The 22,568-nt window shown below is 54.9% G+C and overlaps 1 protein-coding gene across 1 annotated transcript; it reads right to left on the bottom strand.

The window, feature by feature from the left end:
• Nucleotides 1-491: 491 nt before the first annotated feature.
• On the bottom strand, nucleotides 492-21,632 carry LOC309793446 (uncharacterized protein; the record flags this gene model as incomplete). Its single annotated transcript, XM_082603914.1, has 7 exons — nucleotides 492-805; nucleotides 1,665-1,964; nucleotides 3,179-3,264; nucleotides 4,416-4,515; nucleotides 19,684-19,941; nucleotides 20,009-20,472; nucleotides 21,618-21,632. The coding sequence occupies 6 exons, from the start codon at nucleotides 21,630-21,632 to the stop codon at nucleotides 1,769-1,771; spliced, it is 1,119 nt and encodes a 372-aa protein (XP_082460040.1). The 3' UTR covers nucleotides 492-805; nucleotides 1,665-1,768.
• Nucleotides 21,633-22,568: the final 936 nt, after the last annotated feature.

Genomic DNA, 22,568 nt, shown 5'->3' with positions numbered 1-22,568 from the left:
GGAGGATGTGGCTGATTAGACCTAGTGAATGGAGGGGGAGAGAGAAAGAAGAATCTGTGATGAATTTGGAACCATGCTTACCCCCTTATCCAGTCCCCAACCCCATGGCCATGACATGTCGTGCATCTATTCTCTTGTTCAACATTCACTGAGGCCGTGTACTGCAGTCCCAGGAGCCAGGCTACAGAGTTCCCTAGAAAGCGCGGCCCTTGCCAAGGGATGAAGTGCTGATACTTTAACTTGGACGTGGAATTCCAGGGTGGCAAAAGTGAGGGAATAGAGAACGGAGGTCGGGAAGAATGGGAAGCAATGCAAGGTGATGTACAACCACACTGCTGTACAACAAACCCCAGGTGGAAAATGTGCCTCAAGTGGTCCAAGGGACAGAGGATGAAGGAATTTATCCTCATGTCATCTCCTACTGTCACCGAACTCAGGTCTGGCTGCTCGCTGCTGAGAAATCAACACCCGAGAAGCAGTTGTTGGTAGAAAGGAAAAGTTGCTTTTAATCAGAATGCCAGCAATCTGGGGAGATGGGGGACTCAGTGTCCCCCCAAAACCACCTCCAAAGATTCTGCTCGGCCATAAAAGTTTTTAAGGGGAAACAGGGAAGTAATCTCAGTTAATCATTGAGATAGGGGGTCAGAGTCGTCGCCAAACCGTGTGCAGGCTTGTCGACTTCTTGTGAGTTTTCTTTAGACGCTATCTTGTTCACACAGTTTGCTCGTGGGATTACTGCAGGGGAAGCTGGGGAAGAGATCTGGTCATCTGTTAATTACTTATCCTTCATTTCTACTTCTTTGATCTACAGAAAGAACCAGAAAGTTAGGCAAGGTTTTGTGTGATCAAAGCCTAGAGTCTGTCATACAGAGTGAAGTCAGTCAGAAAGAGAAAAACAAATACCGCATGCTAACACATATACATATATATGGAATCTAAGAAAAAAAAAAAGGTCACGAAGAACCTAGGGGTAAGATGGGAATAAAGACACAGACCTACTAGAGCATGGACTTGAGGATACGGGGAGGGGGAAGGGTAAGCTGGGACGAAGTGAGAGAGTGGCATGGACATATATACACTACCAAACGTATGGTAGATAGCTAGTGGGAAGCAGCCACATAGCACAGGGAGATCAGCTAGGTGGTTTGTGACCACCTAGAGGGGTGGGATAGGGAGGGAGATGCAAGAGGGAAGAGATATGGGAACATATGTATAACTGATTCACTTTGTTATAAAGCAGAAACTAACACACCATTGTAAAGCAATTATACTCCAATTAAGATGTTAAAAAAAATAAGATCTGAAAGGTGTGCTAGGTTACTGGCAAGACAAAAGGGCCTCCTGCAGAGAGCTCTTTCCTGCCAAAAGCTCTTTCCTGCTTACACTACCGCTCACAGTTCATCCCTCCCTCCCGGTGTATGGCTCGCATTCTCCAGGCCCTTTGGCGGCCACTGGGGAGCCAGCCCCCTTACCCTGGGACGTGGTCAGGAGGGGTCAGTTTCACTTGGGAGACAGCCATGGCGGAGGCAGAGTAAGCAGCCAGGAGTCTGGTGGCCAGAGGAGCTGCAGAGGCACCCAAGACCCACATCCCAGTAACAGGGGGATAACAGTGCCTCCCCTAGGGTTGCTGAGAGGACTTGAGATAATGCATGCAAAGCACTTACTAGTGTCTGGCCCCCAGGAGGTGAGCTGGACTGATGGTTGATTTTGCCTGGGGGCGGTCCTTGAGGGGAGCTTCACTGAAGGGTGCGGTCCTGGCTGAGCTGTATTAGCCAGGACTCCTTCCGTGGCAAGCTGGCTCAAATGAAGCAAAGGATGTACTGGACCACAGACCTGTGGGACCCAGAGGTGCCTCTGGCTTCAGCACATTTGGACCCAGGGGTGACTCTGAGTCCCAAAGGAAATGACCCACATTGACCCACAACATGAGCATCAGGAAAACGCTCTCCTTGACCTCCAGGGACCTGACCAGAGAGAAAACTGAATGAATCTCTAGAACAAAGGCAGGTCAGTGGTTGCTTGGGGTCAGGAGAAGTGACCATAAAGGGGAATGAGGGAACTTGAAAGGTTCTACAGCTCGACTGTGGTGGTAGTTACAAGGGTGTACACATTTGAAAAAACTTATGAATTAGACACTTAAAGTGGGTGGATACCTCAAAGTTGATTTCTTAAGTGAGACCAAAGAAGAACATAGCTTTATTAGGACCCTTTCTATGACAGAAATCCAACTCAGGATAGTTTTAGGAAAAAAGAAATGCATTCATTGGCTCATATAATCAGGTTAGTCCAGAGGTGTGGTTAGCTTCAGGCATGGCTGGATCCAGGGGCTTACTGAGGTCTGGGGACAGCATACTTTCTCTACCACTTGGCTCCGTCCTCAACTGGAGGGCAGGAGTTCCATCAACGTGGCAACTCCCATGAAAAGTGAATGCCTCTTTTCCCCTAGTTGCTGCAAAAGTCCCAAGAGGGAGTCTCAGTGTCCAGCTTGGGACACATGCCTGCCTCTAAAGCCAGTGGATGGGGAGTGGCCCCATGTGAATCCCAAGAGGTGGGGAGAAGTCATCCCCTGAAGGAAAAAAAGAAGAAAGGGCTGTGGACCTTGGGTGGGGAAAGCCGACAGATGGTCATCACATCTCTCCGTACCCAGGGGGCGGTGTTATCACCCATTCCTACCTCCAGACGTCTCTGCAGAGGCCAGGCCATCAGGGACCTGCCCCAAACTCATTCAAGACCCAAGGCTGCTTTTCTGCGATGTCACAGGCTCTGTGTTGGTTAGATACAATAGTCAAAACAGAAAGCGAGTAACTAATCTCTTCCCCACCAGCCAAGGCAAACAGAAAGCCCTTCCGGCCTGTGCTGGGCTGTCTGTCTGCACCCCAAGGAGGCTGGCGGAGGAGGGAGGAGCTCTGGCCCAGAGGGAACTCCTTGGAACTGATGGCATCTGGACTTGTAAGATGAACCCCAAGGAGGGAAAGGATGACTCCCTGGGCCTTGGCGGGGCCAGACCAGAGAGGCACACAGGGCAAAGGGGCAGGGAGGACAGCTGCTCAGTCCGGAACCACCATCCTAACAGGGTCTGGCCAGGGCAGGAGGGCCAGAGAGAGGACTGAAGAAAAGGTCATCTTTGTAGAGATCACGGACAGAAGACACTATCCAACGCCTGGAGACCTATACTCACTTGCTGAGCAGTGCCCTGCAACCAGCATGAAACGAGCATGTTCTCCATGCCAGACACCTCCCCGAGTTCTCTGATGAAGTGGCCTCCTGGAAGGGGAGAGACAGGGAGCCACACCATCCTACCTGTCCAGAATATGCCTAGCAAGTGGACATATTCCTACAGGGCACTACTGTGTCCATTAAACAAACAAGGCAACAGGCTTGGAGGGGAGGGGGCTTTACCCAAGGCCCCGGCTAAGTGGCTACCCCTGACCTGGCTCCTGGGCAAACGCCCACCAACTCCAGGAGCTCAAAGCTCTGCCCTCATCCTGATTGCTCTAGGCTTTCAGTTGAGCTGAGGTTATTTCTGACCCAGGTAAGCAAGGTAGCTTAGAGCCAGCTCCCCAAAGAATATGGGCAAGAGAAGCGTGAGCCTAGGGCCCTCACCCCATCTCCCACCAAGCTGCTGGCTGAGTCTGCCTGCCCAACCGTCCTGTCTTCTGCAAAGCAGGTTAAATGGATGTCATTGCCAAGAGCGTGTACTCTGCCGCCAAGAGCTGGTGGGGAGCAAGGCGAGAGCCCAGGCCCAGCAAGGGAAGGTGGTGTGGACGGAGCTCAGGCCCTCCCTGCCAAAGGAAGCCCGTGGGCCAGACCCAGAGCTGCTGGGCCCTGGGAGAGGGGCATTCTCAGCTCCTGTCTCTGCTGTCATGTCCACGCCCTCCAGCCCTGCGGACCGGCCCAGGAACAGTGACACTTTCTAGAGCCAACAGTGTGCCTGCCTGCTAGCTCCCTGCACTGGCAGCCTGCCCAGGCCCTGGGAGTCCAGCTCTGCAGGAATGAGGGAGGCACCCCCAGCAGGGGTCCTGACCCTGAGGGCCGCCAGCTCGGAGCAGGGCCCTGACGAGCAAAGCCCCATGCAGGCTGTGCTGCTTCCTGGGTGCCTCTGTCCAGGCAAGGAGCAGGGACCGCTAGGCCTGTGCCACCCACCAGCTGTGTGACCTGAGCCACACCTCTTGCATGCTCTGCAAAAGGGGCTAAACCCTACCTAGAGCTGAGATCCTTGGCACAGCAGGCTGATGGGGGCGGGCCGTGGGTCCAGGCTGGCCATGTACATACTCAGCATCAGGGAGACGAAGGGACGATCACCCAGCCTCCCTGTGGGACAGGGGCACCCACCCAGCTCAGGACACTGTGATGACCATATCTTGTTATAACTAAATATGCTAATTATAAATGGCAATTTTAGAAAGAGCACTAGCCTCGGGAGTCAGAAGCTGCAGACCTACACCCCAGCTCTGCTGCATCCTAGACGTGTGTCCTTCAGGAAGTCTCCGGATCTCCTTAGCCTCGGTCCTCCATCTGTAAAATGAGGATCAAAAGGTGACTGAGCAGCAGAGAACATAATGGAAGTGAAAGTCTGCCAGCTGCAGATGGTCCCGTCTCCTCCATCAGGCTCTGAAGGCAGAGCTGGAGGAAATCTCTTCCAGCACTAACTTGTGGGTATGGACCTAGACAGTTCTCTGGCTGCTTAACAGAATCACCTAAGGAAGGAACAGAAGAAAAACAAAGGTACCAAGGCCTGGGTCCCTTCCCACACCCAGCAATTCAGATCCAGTTGCTCCTGGGGGGAGGGGGCGGGGGGCACTGAAATTTTTTTATAAGTTTATTTATTTATTTATTTATGGTTGTGTTGTGTCTTCGCTGCCGCATGTGGGCTTTCAGTTGCGGCGAGCGGGGGCTACTGCGTTGCGGTGGCTTCTCTTGTTGTGGAGCACGGGCTCTAGGCGCGTGGGCTTACTTGCTCCGCAGCATGTGGGATTTTCCCAGACCAGGGCTCTAACCCATGTCCCCTGCATTGGCAGGCGGATTTTTAACCACTGCGCCACCAAGGAAGTCCTGAAATTTTTTTTAACATTAAGTGATTCTTCCGTGTGCCCAGAGTCAGGAAGCAAAGCAGCAGCCCACTTAGAACACAATCAGGGCACAGCCCACATTTCTGTGTTGCTGCTGTTTGGCCGAGCAGCTTGTGGGATCTTACTTCCCTGACCAGGGACTGAACCCGTGCCCCCCGCAGAGGAAGCATGGAGTCCTAACCACTGCACCGGCCAGGGAAGTCCCAGAGTCCACATTTCTAGCATCCTCCCCAGCAACTTCGCCAGTCTCGGTTTAGAGACTCAGTGCTGCCCCAATACCTCCCAACGAGCTTGCTAGCTGGAGGTAAGTTTTGGCGCAGCCTGGCTCACTTGGCAAAAAGAAAATCAGAGACTTTCTGCCTCCCAAGGGCCCAGGGCCATCGCTCAGATGGGTTACGAGCTTCACCACTTTTGGAAGCCCCAAATCCTGCTAACTGGGTATGGGTATACATGCAAAGAGAAAAAAAATGCTGGAAGGATCTATTTCATTAGCAGACATGATCTCTAGGTATGGGTGTCTATAAACCTTCTTCATCCTTCTGGATTTCTGAAATGCTCTCCAGTAATCAGTTTTATTTCTTATGCATTATCTTTTTTTTTGCAGATGTTTTGGAGGTAAAGAATGAGGAACACACTCAGGAACAAGGAGGTTTGTGGGGATGGAAGAGCAGGGCAGAGGGGCCTCGGGGAGGGACAGCTGATTGGAGGTTAGCAAACGCTTAGCTGTGAGAGAGGATGGGATCTGTTCTATCGCCCGGAGCCCCGCCCACGTTTTACCAAGAAGGAATAAACATCACTCCCCCTGCCCTCATCCCCCCTATCCTGTCTTGACCTTTACCTTGGAGCCGTCCCTTCCCCTGGGCAGAAGAATGCTGAGCAAACTCAGCCCCTCAAACACTGTCTCTGGGAGCTGGGATGGCGGCACGGTGGGGACCGCAGGAGCCCAAGGAGCAGGGGGCTCGGCTGGCCAAGGAGGGAGGATCGTGGCCGTCAGGATCCCACCAACGGCCATCTTCTCGCGTGACAAGAGCTTTTGCGTTGGCACCTGGGGGAAACCTTAGAAATACCTCGAGGATGAACTTCCTCTGCTGACTGGGAGGCTGACAGGACCCAGGGTGGACCACGGGAGCAGGTACCGTCCTGCTTACTGCCTGTCCACCTCCCCGTCCTCCCATCCACAGGCTGGCCACCTGCCCAGCCTCTGCCAGAGAGGACGATGTTGTGGGATCTGGTGACATGCGGGATGGTGTTAAGGGGGGCATGTCACCAATTGGTATTTCGGCTTGACAGTCCCCCAGGACCCCCATAAAAGCCTTGGCTCAGCAGAAGTATCTGTGGGTGGGGCACCTGCTGAGCATGGTGGAAACCCAGGAGGGGAGAGAGGAGTAGAGACCACCTGGGCGAGAGAAAGCAGGCTCTAGGGTCACAGCTGGGGGGAAGACCTCGATCCCCTGCAGGCGGCTATGCAAAACGGCCAGTTCACTGGGTCTCAGCGCGTGGACCGAGGCTCCTTCCGTTTTAAAACCCAGTGTGGCCCTGGACACAGCTGCCCCCGAAGCTACCCTTCCTTGGGCTGGACATGTGCAGCTGGGCTCTAGGGAACCCTCCCCGCACACAAACCGGGGAGACCCTGCGTTCTCCTGGGCTCCGATCGGCACAGGAATGTCTCGAGGCCTGGGCCTCCCCAAAGAAGAAATTATAAAAGGACATGCAGATCAGTGCACCGACCAACAAAACGTTCTAATAATCAGTAAGTTCCCCTTCCCTCTCGTGTCAGGACGATGGGGGAGGACACGCCAGTGGAACCCCAGGTGGCCCTTCCCGTCCCGGAGCAGCCGGCTGGGCTGGGGCCCCTGCCTGATGCACACTGCAAGAACAATAAGGATTTTTAGGGGCATTATGACTGAGTCAGAAAACACAGCTGCCCCTGAAAGTCCCTCATTTTTCTTGCTGTCCTTGAGCACTCTCCAGGTGAGTAAGGAGTCGACCGGCTGGCCCAGGTGAGCCGAGGAGGAGATGGTGGCCCACGGGAAGCCCTGCGGCAGGTGGGGTAGCTGCGGGGTCTCCACGGTGGCATGATTCTCTCCAGTGCTCGGCTTGTGGCTGGCTTCCCTGTCCCCCCCACGCCCCGTACCCCAAGGCACACCCAGGAGTGACCAGCCTCTGTTCCAACTCAGAACCCAGTGCCTTCTGCCCGCAGGGAGCCGGGGGCTAGAATCCTGGTGGAATCCCAAGTGGCGAGGGGCCCCAAGAACTAGGCAAAACAGGAAGACCCGGAGGAAGGGCCATCTGGCCCTCGTCCTCACATGCGGGGCGTGGACCCGTCTTGCAGGTACTGAGCTCGAGAGGCTGAGTGACGGTCACAGGACTGTCGTGACGCAGGAATAGTAGAGACTCCCCACCCCCTGCCCGCCAACAGCCTGTCATGGGCAAAGAGCAGTGCGGGCCTCTGGTTTGTCCCGATGGCGTTCAGGTTCAAATCAGCGAGCTGCCCGCTCTGCTGGTAGAGACGCGGGGTCGGGTGAGGGGACGGCCAGAAAGCGGCCAATGAGAAAAAACAGGAGGGGCCGGTGGCTGATTTTTTTTTCTTACAGGAGGAAGAAAGGGGCTCTGGAATCAGAGCTTGGTTTAAGGTCCTCCTTTATGAGGGATCCCTCGTGCCCCCAGACTCAGCTGAGCCTCCAGGGCGGCAGAGGCCCAGCTCCGAGCATCAGGGCCCCCCAGCCCAGGAAGGCCCCAGCAGGCCACTCCCACAGACCCTGGGACTCCTCGGAACGCCCCCCATCAGCCGGTAACCGTCCCCTGAAGCGAGGCCATCCCACCCGGGCCCCAGCTCAGCTGGAATCTGCCCAGCTGGCTGCTGGGAGCATGCCCCACCCAGCCTGCCACTGCACCCACTCCTCGGGGAGGGGCCTGGTCTCCAGTCCTGCCGTGTGTGCAGGACATGTGGCCTCTCGGGGGACCCCGCTGCAGCGTAAAGCACATCCCACAGAAGACAGACGTGGTGCCATGACCTGCTTGCTTACTTTGCTTCTCTGTGCCTCCGCTTGCACATCAGTAAATAGGAACAAGCAGCCCCCTTTGCAGGGCGACTTGAGGACTGAAGGAAGCACGCAGAGCGGTTGGTCGGCTCCCAACCAAAATGTCTTCCCCTCTCCAAGGAGTTTCCCCCTTGCCCTCAGACCCCAAGAGCTGGGCCAGGCTCCCTGGGAGTCTCCAAGGACTCAGACCATGGAGAATTCTTTCTTCTCAGAGGGCAACTGGGACAGGTGTGAGGCCTTGCTGCTCCCTGGGCACTAACGCTGCACCCTCTCCCCACACCCCGGGGCCCTGCCTTGTTCAGACAAAGAGCACGTGTGCCCAGAACCCCGGCTGCCCGACTACAGCCCCCTCAAAGCTATGTCACAGCAGCTGTCACCTTGCTGCAACCTTCTGCCCTAACCAAGATCACGGCCGTGTGCTCCACCAGCAAAACCCAAACTCTCCCCACACACTACGGGCCGAGCCGTCTGAACCATTCAGCAACATGACCGCCTCCTAAGAAGCTCCAGCCCTGGTCTGCACAGCCTCTGCATGAGCGGGTCTCGCTGCCGGGGCGCCCCAGCCCCAATGCAGTGGAACAGAGGAGGTGGGGGAGACCCAGTTCACCACCGACTAGCCAAGAACCTTGGGCAAGCTCCTTAGCCCCTCTGTGCTCCAAGGTCATGGTAACTACCTATTTCATGGGGTTGCTGGGAGGAGTAAATGAGTCCACTCCTGGATAAAGAAGATGTGGCACATATATACAATGGAATATTACTCAGCCACAAAAAGGAACGAAACTGGGTCATTTGTAGAGACGTGGATGGACCTAGAGTCTGTCATACAGAGTGAAGTAAGTCAGAAACAGAAAAACAAATATCGTATATTTACGCATATATGTGGAACCTAGAAAAATGGTACAGATGACTTATTTGCAAAGCAGAAATAGAGACACAGATGTAGAGAACAAATGTATGGATACCCAGGCGGGGGTGTGAATTGGGAGATTGGGATTGACATATATACACTACTACGTATAAAATAGATAACTAATGAGAACCTACTGTATATAGCACAGGGAACTCAATGCTCTGTGGTGACCTAAATGGGGAGAAAATCCAAAAAAGAGGGGACATATGGAAAAATAAATGAGTCCCTTCCCATAAAGGCTTACAGCTGTGCCTGGCACCAAGCATTCAATCAGAGTTAGTGATCATTACTTTGCCCTGCTTTGTGTTTCAAGACTCAGCTCACCTTTTCTGGGTGACCCTTCCTGACTGCAGCCCCTCCCTGGGCTGGAGCCCCTTCTTTCTCCCTGCTCCCCCTGACTCCACACTCATCACACTGCTTTACCTATTGGTCACCGGCAGCACGGCCCTGGAACCACCAACATCACGATCACACGTGCTTATTAACAACGCTGACCCCAGGGCCCCTAGGTCAACCGAGGGGCCCTGGAGTCTGCGCTGCTAACAGGCTCCCTGTGTGGTTCACAAGGACACACAAGCACGAGAAGCAGTGCCTGGCCCCAGAGCTCAATAACGAGATGAGGTCAGGAAGGCTGCCCTGGGCAGCAGCCAGAGGCTCCCCCATGCCGTGCCAGGTGTGCAACGGGGACCCACCTGAGCCTGGCTCTGACAGCAGAGCTAACCAACCCCAAACACACCAGCCCCTAGAGCTATTCCTTGGGGCCTCCCTAAGCCCTCGCCCTGTGCTGAACACACACTGATGACATTGGGGCTGAGAAGCCATCGAGTCTTCCAAGGAAGCTGCAGAGCAAGGAGCCTCCGCTCCAAACTCAGTCCCTAAAATAGCCAGCAACCCACAAAACCATGATGGAAGGAAAAGAAAGGCCGATGACCAGAGACATCAGCCCTCGTTCAGAGTTTGCTTACGAAAGAAAACCATACAGCGGTTCCACCCGGACTAGGGAAGGAGGTGGCTGAGCAGAGGGCAGCAGTGCCAGAATGTCCTGGGGGAGCCCCTGCTTCAGAGAAGCAGCTGGACACAGCCAGGGCCTGCAGCAGGGGCTGGCCTGGGGGCCTGCAGAAGCCGGGCTTAGGGACGCTGGTGCTCCCGGCCTCAGCTTAGGGGCGTGAGCTCTGCAAGGTGCTGCCCTCCTTCCAGCCAGCCCACCGTGGGGTGGAGCCACAGGAGGATTTGCGCCTCCCCCGCAGGGGAAAGCCTTCTTGGACTCGCTGGCCTCATCCACCCTTGCTGGCCGCTCCAGGGCTGGGATGAACACAGCCAGGAGACCTGAAACTCAGCCATCAGAGCCCCTGGGTTTACGTTCACCCATGTCCCTCTGCCAGAAATTCTTTGGCCGAGAACACCTCCTAAACGCTCACGCTCACCCCCCTCAGCTCCCGCCACGCCCCACAAACTCCAGCCCTGCCTGGCCCGACGCTGACAGCCAGCCTGCCCCGAGGTTGGCTCAGCCCCCAAAAAACTCAGCAGTGGGTGAAGGCCCGAGCGATGTGCCTTCGGCAAGGCTAGACCGGAGCCCAAACGCATTCGTCCACACAAACACCCACTCCCACGAACCAGGCCCAGGCCGGTCCAGGGAGGGCAGCCCCTCCCTCTCGGCCATGTGTCCAGAACATGGGAGGAGCTGAGGCCAGGGGTGAGCGCTGCCTTTATCTCTTTAGTAAAGAGACTCCAACTGGGGCAGGGAAACAAGCAGACCAGGCCTGCAGACAGCAGGGCTAACAGAACGGGGAAGCGTCTACATTTAGGATGCGTTTATCTTCCTCATAGGAGTCAGCCAACTGTGGGCCCACAGGCCAGACCCACCCACCCACCCACCCACCCACCATCCTTACAGTTTTATCAGAACACAGGTACTCACCCATTTATGGATTATCTATGGCTGCTTTCACACTCCAACAGCAGAGCAGAAGAGATGCAACACAGGCCCCACGGCCCTCAAAGGCCAAAATATTTACTCTTTGGCCTTCCCGGACAACGCTGGCTGACCCCTGCTTCTGATCGGTATTCACTCAGCACCTAGGAGGCACCAGGCACCCAGCTGGCTACCGAGGATGCCGCAGTGAGCAAAACTTGGTGAGCCTTCATGGAGCTCAAGGCCTGGGGAGAGGAGGGCTCTGCAGGCCCTGGGGTCTGCCGTCTTGGTTAGCTGATGCTCCTAATCCAGGGCTGCAACCTCTTACACCCCAAACCTTCAGGCCCTACATGGTTCAGAATGTTTCAGGTAACGTGGTGCACAGGCCACATACTACGCCATAGGGCGGCCCCCGGAATTACGCACAGTAATGTCTCTGCAGTGAAAGCCATGAAGATTCACACTCCCCAAGAGAAACATAGACTCTATAATAGTCTCAAGTCAGTTCGGGTCAGGATTCCCCAGGAAATTCATTATAAACACAGCTTTTGGTTTTCAGAGTTTTCTGGAGTTCAGAATTTTGGATAAAGGACTACAGGCTTGGGACTTCCCTGGTGGTCCAGTGGGTAAGACTCCACGCGCCCCATGCAGGGGGCTCAGGTTCGATCCTCGGTCAGGGAACTAGATCCCGCATGCCTGCTGCAACTAAGACCCAGTGCAGCAATCAATCAATCAATCAATCAAATGAGCATGGGCTTGCACCGGCAACTGTTACAAAGTGCAAACACCGGGTCCTGACTTCACTTCTTGGTCCTGGTTGGAGGTCCCTACTCCTGTAGGCTACCGACCCCCAGGCCACCAGGCACAGAAACCACGCACAAGGCACACAGAAAATACGAACTGAATGAACTCAGATCACCAGAACTTTTTCTCCAAAGAACAGCTACTAACATAACTGCTGAAAAATGTAGGGGAAAAAAAGTAGCATTTAAACCCAAACTTCATCTGCCTGCTCCACTGGCAGGAGCAGAGAGAGGCTGACATAAATGAGGAACTTTTCCGACTCCATCAACTTGGGACAAGGAAAATAAAACTGTTTTCTTGTCACTGTTGCTGCCTGATGGGCAGGCACATTAGGTGTTTCGGGGGCAGCAGGTGAGTGATTGGTAGCCAAAACTGAAAACCAGTGGTTGTTTCCCCTGGTGTACCTCCCTGTGGCCAAAGTTTCATTGGAAATCTAAAATAACTGATCCCATCACAAATTCCTAACAGCTAAGTAGAAAAATGTACTCATTAGAGAATCTGGTTTCAGGTGTTCTATTTATATTCCTTTTGGGGGTGGGGGGGGGACCGAAAAACAATTTTATGTGTTATAAATATATAACAACAGCACTTTTTCCAAGAAGTCTAACGTATAAGATTGAAAAAAAACTAGACCCCACACCTTGATAGTGACACTGAAAGAATATTTTAATATGCAATATCTATAAATAGACGAACCAGTTCTTCTGCATTAAAGGATGATATCTGAAAAGATATTTATTTCAGCAATAACTTTCATTAGATGCCCTGGAATTACATGGACTTCCCCCCTTTTTAATGCAACACAGTTTTAATGAAAGGTCCTACCCTATTTCTTAATAGAGCACACCTACGAATGGACTCTCAGAAATTTCCTCATCGCCTGAGATTTCTAAACCGCGAATTGGGAAAGAAGTTCTGGACGCCACTGGTGATCTCTACCAACACCCTGGCCCTGGGCAGATTTCTAGGAGGGATTTTTACTCCGTGAGTGATTGGGAGACATTCTTAGTGATTGCCTGACCCGAGGTCTGGGGTTAGAAGGTAAGAGGGGATGGTTGCATGGGGAGGGGGCCTGCAGGTGAGAGCGCCATCCATATGCAAATGCCTGGAAGATGGTGCCTCCAGGGGCCATGGGCGGGGCCAAGCAAAGCCTTCCAACAAACCGAAAGCCCCCGGGACCTCCAGGACTATATTTAGTCAGGGCTGACTGCCCGGACAGGGGGGCCTTGGGCGAGGCAGAGGACAGCCACCTGCACACACCAGCGCCTGCAGCCCTGACATCGAGGTGGAGACGTGCTGGGACACCACGACTCCCGGTGCAGAGGCCACAGGCATCCTCTCTGGCATTTCCTTCAGCCCTCTGCCGGGCACGTGCCACCCATCTGACTGCCAGATAGGGTCAGCGACAAGGGAGGGACCGTGCTGGGCACGCAGGGCTGTGGCCACACTGGCCAGGCGAGTTAGTTTCACTTTCTGTTTTTGTTTTTTTTTTCCCCCTGGGTCGCTTCTCACCCTGATGGGAGAAAATGTCCTTGAAATGCCAAGCAAGAAAAATCCTCAAAAATGTTCCTTGTTGTTGTCTTTTTTTCACCCCCACTCTGAGGACACTGTTTCCCTCTGAAGACCGGGTAACAGCCTTTGGTGAAAACCCCAACTATGTAACTTCAGTCCCCGGGGCTGCTGAGCCCTAATATGATTACACATCTAAATGCAATAAATGGGGCAAAGTGGTATTATTTTTCTGGGAAAAACCAACATCATAAAAGGGTCTTTATTGAATCAAGGGCCCGTGAACTGTTCTCTTGCCTAATTATGGCTCCCAAGTGAACTGGGCTGCGTTTCCAGGGAGGACTCCTCATAGCTCCCCGGCCCAAAGGGCAATGGGATATTTGTCACGACTTGTCTAATTACAGCAAAATTCACCGAAAGGACAAGAGGGAGGATGCCAAGGTAGGCTGGCCGCAGCCCCCTCCCTCCCCACCTCGGGCTCTGGAAACAGGGGGAGCTGGTTCTATTTTAAGGAGTGCCCCTCGTGCTCCACCTTCACCCCTTGTGTTCAAAGTCAGGATCCTGGACCCTGCCCATTTCCACTGTCAAGGCTTAAGTGGTTTTCCAGCATCTCAACACTGCCCCCTCTATCCCCGGCTCTACAGAAAAGGCCCATTGTCGAAATGTGATATTTTGCCAGATGTTTTAACATTCAGCGATGTGGCCAAGGTTCGCATGCACCCAGACCTGAGCGACAATGAACGCGTGCTATCACCAGACACGGGAGGAGAGGCAGGGCGGGGGAGAGGGAGAGAGACGCAGCCCAGGGCGGAGGGAGAACCCTCCACACTAACCAGCTGGGAGCAAGTGCTCTGGCTGACTTTTCCCAGATATACAGTGGTCTGGCCAGGCAAGCTGGAGACCAACATTTTGCTTATATGCAAGTCCCGGTTCCAAGTGTCTGTTTAATCGCCCTCTTGGTTCCAAGAGCAAAGACACATTTTTTTTAAACTTTTTTTCCCCCAATATTCTTAAGCTCACCGCAGCAAGCTCCATAGGAAAGGATTCAAGAGAACGTTATCTCCCACTAATGGGAGATAGTGGGAGAGTTTCTCCCACTAATAAGTGATGAAATACACCCACCCCTGGAAGAGTCGGTGACTTCGCCCCCCAGCCACCCCTCTTAGGTTGTACCGGGCATACCTCCCTGTAGAAACAGGAACCCCCTCCAGCCCCATCCATATTGCTTTTCTTCCAGTGTTTTCTCCCCAGATGTTAAGGCAGCAAGCAGGCTCACCAGGCTCAGGGTGTGCGCCTCCTTGACCTCACTGGGCTTTCTTCGCTGGCCCCATAGGCCCTGGAGTGAGCTATGGTGTCGCTTAAGAACAGCTACCATGTACTCCCCTGCCATCCCCCCAAACCACCCGGCGTTTCACACCGGCCTTCTCATGTGACCCCAGTATCACACTACACAGTGGGCATGTATCACCACAGACGGGGAAACAGTCTCAAGAAGGCATGTCACGGGTCCAAGGTCACCCAGCTAGTCCACGGGAGAGCCTGCAAAGCCAACGCCCTTTCCCCAATGCCTGCCTTCAGCCTCCTGGAAAGCCAGGTGCCATCAGCATATAAATAGCAATGCAAGTGACTTGTTTTCAAAAGGGTGCGGGAGGAGGTCTACCTTACGGTGGACAAGGAGACAGAGAACTGAAAAACCAGAATTCAAGCCTCAGTCACCACAAAGCAGCCAGCGTTCTGCCTTGAACCCCACATACCCCAGGGCAGAAATCCAGTGAGAGGAAGCGCATTTCATGAGAATGAACCACCAAGTCCTCACAGACTGATCCAAATTTCCCAGCTGCACATCTCTGAGTCCTTCCACCACCCCTCCCGCCCCTCCCAACCGCAGGCCTGGGTCCCAGCCCGGTGCCCTCCTCTGCGCCTCGGGGCTCTGAAACTTAGAAGGACCACAAGGGGTGTGCACGCTATTTGGTCCAGCCGCCCACCTGACAGAGAAGGGGGCTCTCAGGCCCAGAGTGGCAGAGTTGAGATTAAAATCAGGCGATGGTTTGTCTACACAGCACCTCCTTCCCCAGTCCTCCTGCGCAGCAAACACAAGGGGTCTGGCCACAGGGCAATTTCAAAATTCCCCAGAGCGTGCCAGAGGGAGGAGGGAGGGAGCTGCACAGTGGGTGAGAAGTAACCTGCTCCCGAGTCTCAGGAAACCCTGCCCACTGCCCTGGGCTCTAAAGCACTGAAGGGATTATGGTCCATCTCAACCTCTAGTTCGAAATGCAAAATAAAAACATCACTAAGCCATAAAAAAAAAAAGTATAAGGAAGTCCACCGAAATCCTGATTTTTATTTCCCATGGTGATTACTCTGCAGATATTACTTTCTGTTAATATCAAAGTATTTCCTTCCCCTCCCCCAGCCCTTCGATTCTGTACCCTGCTTGACTGGTCCCACTAGAGTGCATGTGGCTTGCCAGCTGGGTCAATGAGTGAGCGGGCCAAGAGCAGCTGTGGCAATTCGCCTTTCATGGGGACCTTCCATGAAACGTGGAGGCTTGAGACCTTTTAGGCTGGACGCATGGCAAAGCAGATGTGCGAGGTAGCCACTTCTGTGCACCCAGGGTTCCTTGAAGCAACGGGGCTAATCCAGACCCACCCACCTCCTGTTCCACAGCTCGCTGGCTCCTACCCTACCCGGGAGGCCCTACTGCACCCAGAAGGCCAGGCTTCCTGCTCCTTCGGCCCCAGAGGCAGCTGTGCGATCCTGGGGGAGCCTTTCCCCTCGGAGTCGCAGCCTCAGCTATAACAAGAGGACTCACAATACCCTTCATCTGCACTCAGAGCCGGGGTACAAATCGGAGTGGGCAGCGACGGGCCATGCCCATCTTACCCACTGTTGTAACCCCAGCCTGGCCCGGTCCCTGCCACATGGATGGTGGACAAGAGACTCGGACAGGGGAAGGGGTTCCCAGGCATCATCCCGCTTTAGGATTACAAAGCTTCTGTTCCCAGTGGGTTAAATAACTTGCCCAAGGCCCACCCGTGCTTATTGAAAATAAGAGGGCAGAGGAGATGAGGACAACCAGTTCAAGGTCTACTGGTGTGTGCCAGGCACTGTGCCTGCATTGCTCATTTAAGCCTCACCAAAGCGTTACAAGGGAGGCCTCAGAACCCTTGTCCACAAGGGAAGAAATGGGCACAGAGAAGTTACCTGCCAAAGGCCACCCAGCTGGCAAGTGGCAGCTAGGACTCCAACTTGAACACATCTGGACCCCAAATCCGCCTTTATGGCGCTCACACTGGGCTGCTTCGAGAAAAACCCTTCATGGACCCCAGATGGATCCCCTGTTTCTGAGACAACTCTTCCTCGGACTTGTCCCAGATTAGGAGCGCTGTTCTTTTGTGTAAAAGAACTGAGACAGGCCAAATATTTACCATCCCGCGCAGAGCCCCAAACTGGCCTGACAGCAGAATCAACTCCACGCAGGAGTGAAGGCCAAGCTGTCGCTACAGAAAGTGAGGGACAGAATCCTGACCGTTGCTGAGGGTTCAGACAGCTCGGCTTTAGGCAGAGGAACTGCAGGAGACCTGGGGAGGCAGCTCAGAGGCCGTTCCTCCCAACTGCCACCAGAGAAAGCCTGGAGGGATTTCTAAGTAGCAGAATTTCCTGAGTTGCTAGGACTTGGAGTGGAAGGGAGAGGGTCGGCTTCTCCCGGTGCTCCTTTGTCAATGCAATCGTGCTGAACAAAAATTGATCTCTAATCTTTCACAGGTTGGGATATTATTTTTCTAAAAAAAAAAAAAGAAAAGAAAAAAATCGAAATGGGCAAGGTTAATTATTCACCAGGTTACAATTTACTTAAGAGTTAAGGGAATGCACAGTTTCCTCCCAGTAGGTAGGACCATGAGTCCAGCTGGATTTCAGAGTCTTCCCTGAATCTCCCTGGGGGTCTGGCTAAAACCCTACCCTCCCACCAGCTTCCCACCTTGCATTTAGCTGCTTTCTGAAGATGGCTCCAGGGCAAACAAGTCTGCCATTTAAGCCACTCCCCCCCCCACCCCCGCGAAGCTTCTAGGTACCCAGCTTAGAGGGATGGATTGGGGTTGGGGTGGGTGGGGAGCGGGAGGAGGCATCTGCTCAGGAACTCTGAGGATTCAAAAGGGGCAGCGAAGTCAAAAAGCTCCCAGCTAAAACACAATTCCTAAATACCACAGCCTAAATCACAGCACTGATCAGCTGCTGGAGGCCAGGCCAGCCCACGGCATAGCCGACTCGATTACATCCTACAAAGGAAAAACCTAACCATTCACTCCCACCCCCACCCCAAGAAATGAAGCCCCGAGGCATTTCCTAAAAATCCCTAAAACCCTGGGCAGCCCCTGAGAACTGGGCACAGCCTGAGGGAAAACTGTCGGCTACCTGGGCCAGGCCAGGGGAGGCCTGGGGCGCTGCCCGGCTCCTTTTCCCTTATTCCCAGTGATTTCTGCCCCACGTCCCCGTGCCTGTCCCCTCCAGGGTGTTGCAAAGCTTTTCCGCATCTCACTGCTCCAGACCAGTCCTGCGGATGTTTTATGACCACGCAATATTCTGGAGATTTCCACTTCATTTAATTTAAGGTACTGATCCCCAGGGCCGGGAGAGGCATGGGTTCAAAGGGAGAACTCTGTTTTCCCAACCTGACTCAGTACTCTGAACAGAGCGTTTTCCTTAATTAGGGCAAAGCCTCCAGCTGAAACTCCCACCAGTCCACTCCGAGACGATTATGCCTCAAAACTGACCAAGATGCCTGTACATTTAGATACTTGGCCAAATAAACTCTTCTCTCCCACAGTTCTGACGTCTGCACAGTCCACTGGTTAGAGCCAGCACGACAAAGCTCACACGGAAAAAATGCCGGCCAACTGCAGTTTGGGGCTATGCCCACTCCTGGGCTCACGGGCCCAACTCTGCCTCGGTGATCCCACAGCCCGTGGGGCTCCCCTCCATTCACGCCCCCTCATGGCCACCAAAACAGGGACACAGATGTGGTAGGTACCCTGTGAGGTCTCCTCTACACGGACCCGCAGAAGTTGGAGAAGCCTCTAGAAGAAGCTTCCACAACTTCGAGAGAGGTGGGCCAACCTGGCTGGGCTGGTTTCTCCCTCTCCCTCCTCCCTGCTTCTAGAAACCTCTCCTGTTTTCCAAAGCCAGGAAGAAGGGGGCCCAAAGTGCCCTATTTTGTCAACTGGTCCTTCGCACGGTTCAGGTCACCTCACTGCCAAGACAGCCAAAACACAATACAAACAAACAAAAATAAAAAGTTCCAACGCCAGGCAGACCGGAGGTTTCAGGGGTTGGTGTGGGTGTTTTCTTTTGCAGGAGGAAGGTAGAAGCAAAGTTACTGGATAAACAGCTTAAGAAGGGAATCTCAGCATAAAACATTAAGGGGACTCAGGGTGGGTCAGCATTCTGCTGCAAATGTCAGGGAACAAAAGGCTAGCCATTAGGAACACACCCACAAAGATGCATCTTTAAAGAAATGGTGGTGGGGCGCAGGGAGAGGGGCAAAACCTCCACATCCCGGCCCACATTCCCAGGGACAACTCTAGACCTCGGGCGGTCCTCACCACCCCCAAGCTCAAGACTGCGGCTCCGGAACGCGCAGCCGGGCAGGGCCTGGTAGACGAATAGGCTCCGCCAGTTAGGAAGAGGGGCTCCGTCTCTCCCTTCCCTCCAGGTCGGCCCCGGCGGGAATCCGGCTCCACCCGGAGAACAAAATCCGCAAGCAGTGACCAACTCGAATTTCCGAGTGCGTTCCCATTGCTCCTGCTAAGCCCAGGGATCCCTCGAACCTCCGCACAGAGTCCGCGGCGAACATGCCTTGCCACCCCATCTCCAGTGTGGACCCCGAGAGGTGCGGCCCGGCCGGGGTCCCTGCCCCGCCTGGGCGCCGACCTCTCGCCCGCCCGGGAGAAAACGGTAAGGGGTGAGGAGAAGCCGTCGGTCCCGGGGGCCGAGAACTGGGACTTTGTAGGCCAGTTGAACCGACATCCTCATCTCGCCCGCAAAGACCCAGCTCTCAGCTCCCGCGCGTCTCGGATTCGGGCTGCGCCCCCGACGGGCTTCCTGGGACTGGATCCGGCTGCCCGCTTTCCAGGCGCTCTGCTCGTCCGAGATTCTAGGTTTTCCCCAAGCGGCGTCCCCCAAAGGCGGCATCCTGCTCGCCCGACCTCGACCCGAGGGCTCCGAGACCAGCCCCCGAAGGGTTACACGACACCTAGCGCGCGGCGGCGTCCGGGCCACCGGGGTGCAGGCCGAGACACTGAGCTGGGGTGGGGGAGGCACGGGAACCTAGCCTTCCCCCATCCTCCAACCCCCGGTCGAAAGCAAGAGTTACACGCCGAGAAACTTCGCCGCGATCCCACGCCGCGCTCGCGAGGCCCAGCTCCGCGCCGCCTGGGTTACCTGCGCTCAGATCCGCCGGGCGCAGGGCCGGCCGGGCCGCTCGCACCGCAGGCCTCGCCGTCCCGCGCCGCCGAGCCCGCGCCCCAGCCGGGGGTCGTGGGGAGCAGCCGCCAGCCGGACCCGGAGCCCCGACGTCCCGGGCGCCTCGCGTGCGCCGGGGCCTCGCTCAACCCGCCCTGGACCTGGGGGCCGCTGCCGCCACCTCCCCGAGGAGCACGGGCCGGGCGCCGCGGGAAGAGGAGTGGGGCGGCGAGACCCCTCGAAAGTTAGGGGAGTTCCTCCCGCTCGCGGCGCAGCCCGAGCTGGCTCCACGTGCTGGTGACACATCAGGAAGGCTGCGCGCTCCACGGCTCCCGGCGCGGGCGGACGCGGCCAGCGCCCGCCCGCCCGCACCGCCTCCCGGAGCCGGGAGGACGCGCCCCGCCCCGGCCCGCCCTCCGCCCGCCCCTCGGCGCCCCCGCCCCCGCCCGGGCCGCGGAGCCCTCTCCAGCCTGCGGCACCCGCGAGAGGACTCCCGGGCGGGGTGGGGGCCGCACCGGCGCCCCTTTCCCTGGCCGTCCGAGCTGCCCGGGGGATCGAATCCGGCCGCGGGCTGCCAGACTCGACAGTCTCAAGTGCCTTCCTCCCAGTCACGCAGCCCTTCCCGCCCCCGAGCTCCAGTAATTTTCCCTTTTCCTCCTCTGACCGGTCGGAGCCGCAGCCAGCGCCTCCTCCCGCGAAGGCCGGCGCCGAGAGCCCCCTGCCGGCCGCTCTGCTCCCGGGCCGCGTCGCCGGCCCGGCGAAGCGCGCCTGCGGCCGGCCTCAACCTCCCCACCTGGAACCTGTGGCCGGCCAGGCCCTTCTCGTTGCCAAACCAACGAGAAAATAAATGTAAGGCGCCAAGCGGAGGGCCGTGCAGCACGCTTTTTGAAATGTTAATTTTGTGTTTTCCTCTCCCCCTCCCAGTTGTCTGCTTACCCACTTCTCTCTTCCTGGCTGCGCTTTCTGAAAACCCGAGTTCCTTTAGGGGGACTGTAGGGAGGAAGGATTGTACAGAAAAGCTTCGAGGCCGAGGGAGAGCTTTCCCAAGGTTGGAGAGGGATCCGAGTTCGGTGGAATCCCCTCTGGTGGGGACCTAGTGCCTCTCTCTCTCTCTCTGGAGACGCCGGGACGGGGGGGGGGGGGAGTAACCACATGCCTCATCTTGAGACCAGTCTGGAGCATCCATAGGCCAGGATCCCCATCCTCAAGATGGCCAGGACTCCAGGGACCACGGCAGAGGGAGGGATGGGTAAACGCAAATAACGACTGAGATGGAGTTGCGCTGCCTCTCTTCGGATGGAGCCTTGGAGTCAGGTTTAATTTAAATAATGAGACATACCTGCTTGTGGCCACGCATAGATATTGGCTATATTCCTGTCTTGTTTCCTGGCCTCACCGATCCAAATCGTGCCTTAAGACTTCACTGTGGTGAGGGCTGAGTGGTTTATCTGTTCAGTTTGCCAGCTGGCCCCACACCCCACATGGCGACCCCAGGGCAGGTCAGACAGATGTGCAGGACCAGGTGCTCCCAGGAGAGCAGCTCTGGGAGGGATGATGGGCAGATGGCAGCCAGGCACTGCAGAGGTGCCCAGTGCTGGGGCAGGGCGGGCCTCTGGCCCCAAGCCTCTGTACTCCTCATTTTGTGGGGGCCCAGGATTAGAGGGGAAGAAAGAGGAAGATGCCCTGACAGGGGTCTGGGGTTCATGCTCTGCTTTCTCTTCCCCTTTTATTACTGTCTCTAAATCTGACAAACGCTTTGGATCTCTGAGACTTGAGGAGCCTGGAGGAGCCGGTGTCCTGGGGGGATGAAAGTGCAGGGATGTAATGGGTTTACCCTAGCACTGATCCCAGAGAAGCCCGCAGAAGATTAAGATTTGCTCCCTGAGCTTGAAATCTCCCTGCTACCCCCTGACCACATCAAAGGACATGGCCGTAGGGGGCACCTAATCCCATCAATGGAATCAAAGCTGGACAAGAAAGGAAATCTGCAAACTTGGTGCAGCATCAGGACACAGCTCACAAGAGAAAAGATAGATACACCAGGGCTCTGGCCTCCTCCACCAGGGTTACATCCCAGGAAAGGTCCCGAGCCAGTCCACAAGCAGACAGGGCCTGTTCTTTGCTTCTTGAGGTGGCCACTGTGGGAAGGTCAACCACAAGAATTCAGAAAACTGGGCAGTGGAGCTGGGCCTGGCTCCAGGGCAGAACGGGATCCTGAAAGGGTTGGGACTCCTCTGTGTCTCAGTTCTGTTAGCTCCCAGCTTTCAGAGAATGCTTTCACAAAGACACTCCTTACCACTCGTGTTCCCAAAGCGTGGTGCGCATGTGTGAGATGGTTTTAGGCTAAAAATATGTAATATATATTTTCAAAAATAAACTTCAAGAATATTGTGGCTACAATGATGTTAACATGAGCTAACTCAAAGGCCAGTATTTAGTAAATAATAGCACAAGTGGTATTCTGCTCTGGCAAAAGTGATGGCAGTGGCCTGCCAATTACTAATTAGAAAAACACTCTTTAGGATCACTTTTAGAGAAACACTGCCTTAGAACGGTGGTTTTCAAACATTCAGTCATGCCCCATGGTTGGAAATGTATCTATATATGTATATAAAATGTTTTATGAAACAATTCTTATACACGCAAATAAATTTGATGCAATCCTATTCTGTTCCACGAGAAAGAAATGCTGCTTGCAAGCTATTACATTTATTTCATGATCCACTCATGGGTTACCTCCTGCAGTTTGAAAAACCCTGCCTTAGAGAATATCAACATGTGATGATGATGATGATGAAGATGATGGTAGCTCTCAGTCAGTGAGACATTTTTCAGTGCCAAGACCCTGTGCGAAGAGCTTCTCC

The sequence above is a fragment of the Mesoplodon mirus genome (assembly GCF_964341445.2).
Source record: "Mesoplodon mirus genome assembly, chromosome: 18".
Taxonomy (NCBI): domain Eukaryota; kingdom Metazoa; phylum Chordata; class Mammalia; order Artiodactyla; family Ziphiidae; genus Mesoplodon; species Mesoplodon mirus.
The sequence above is the reverse complement of the archived record's forward strand: the minus strand, read 5'-3'. Positions and strand labels throughout refer to the sequence as shown.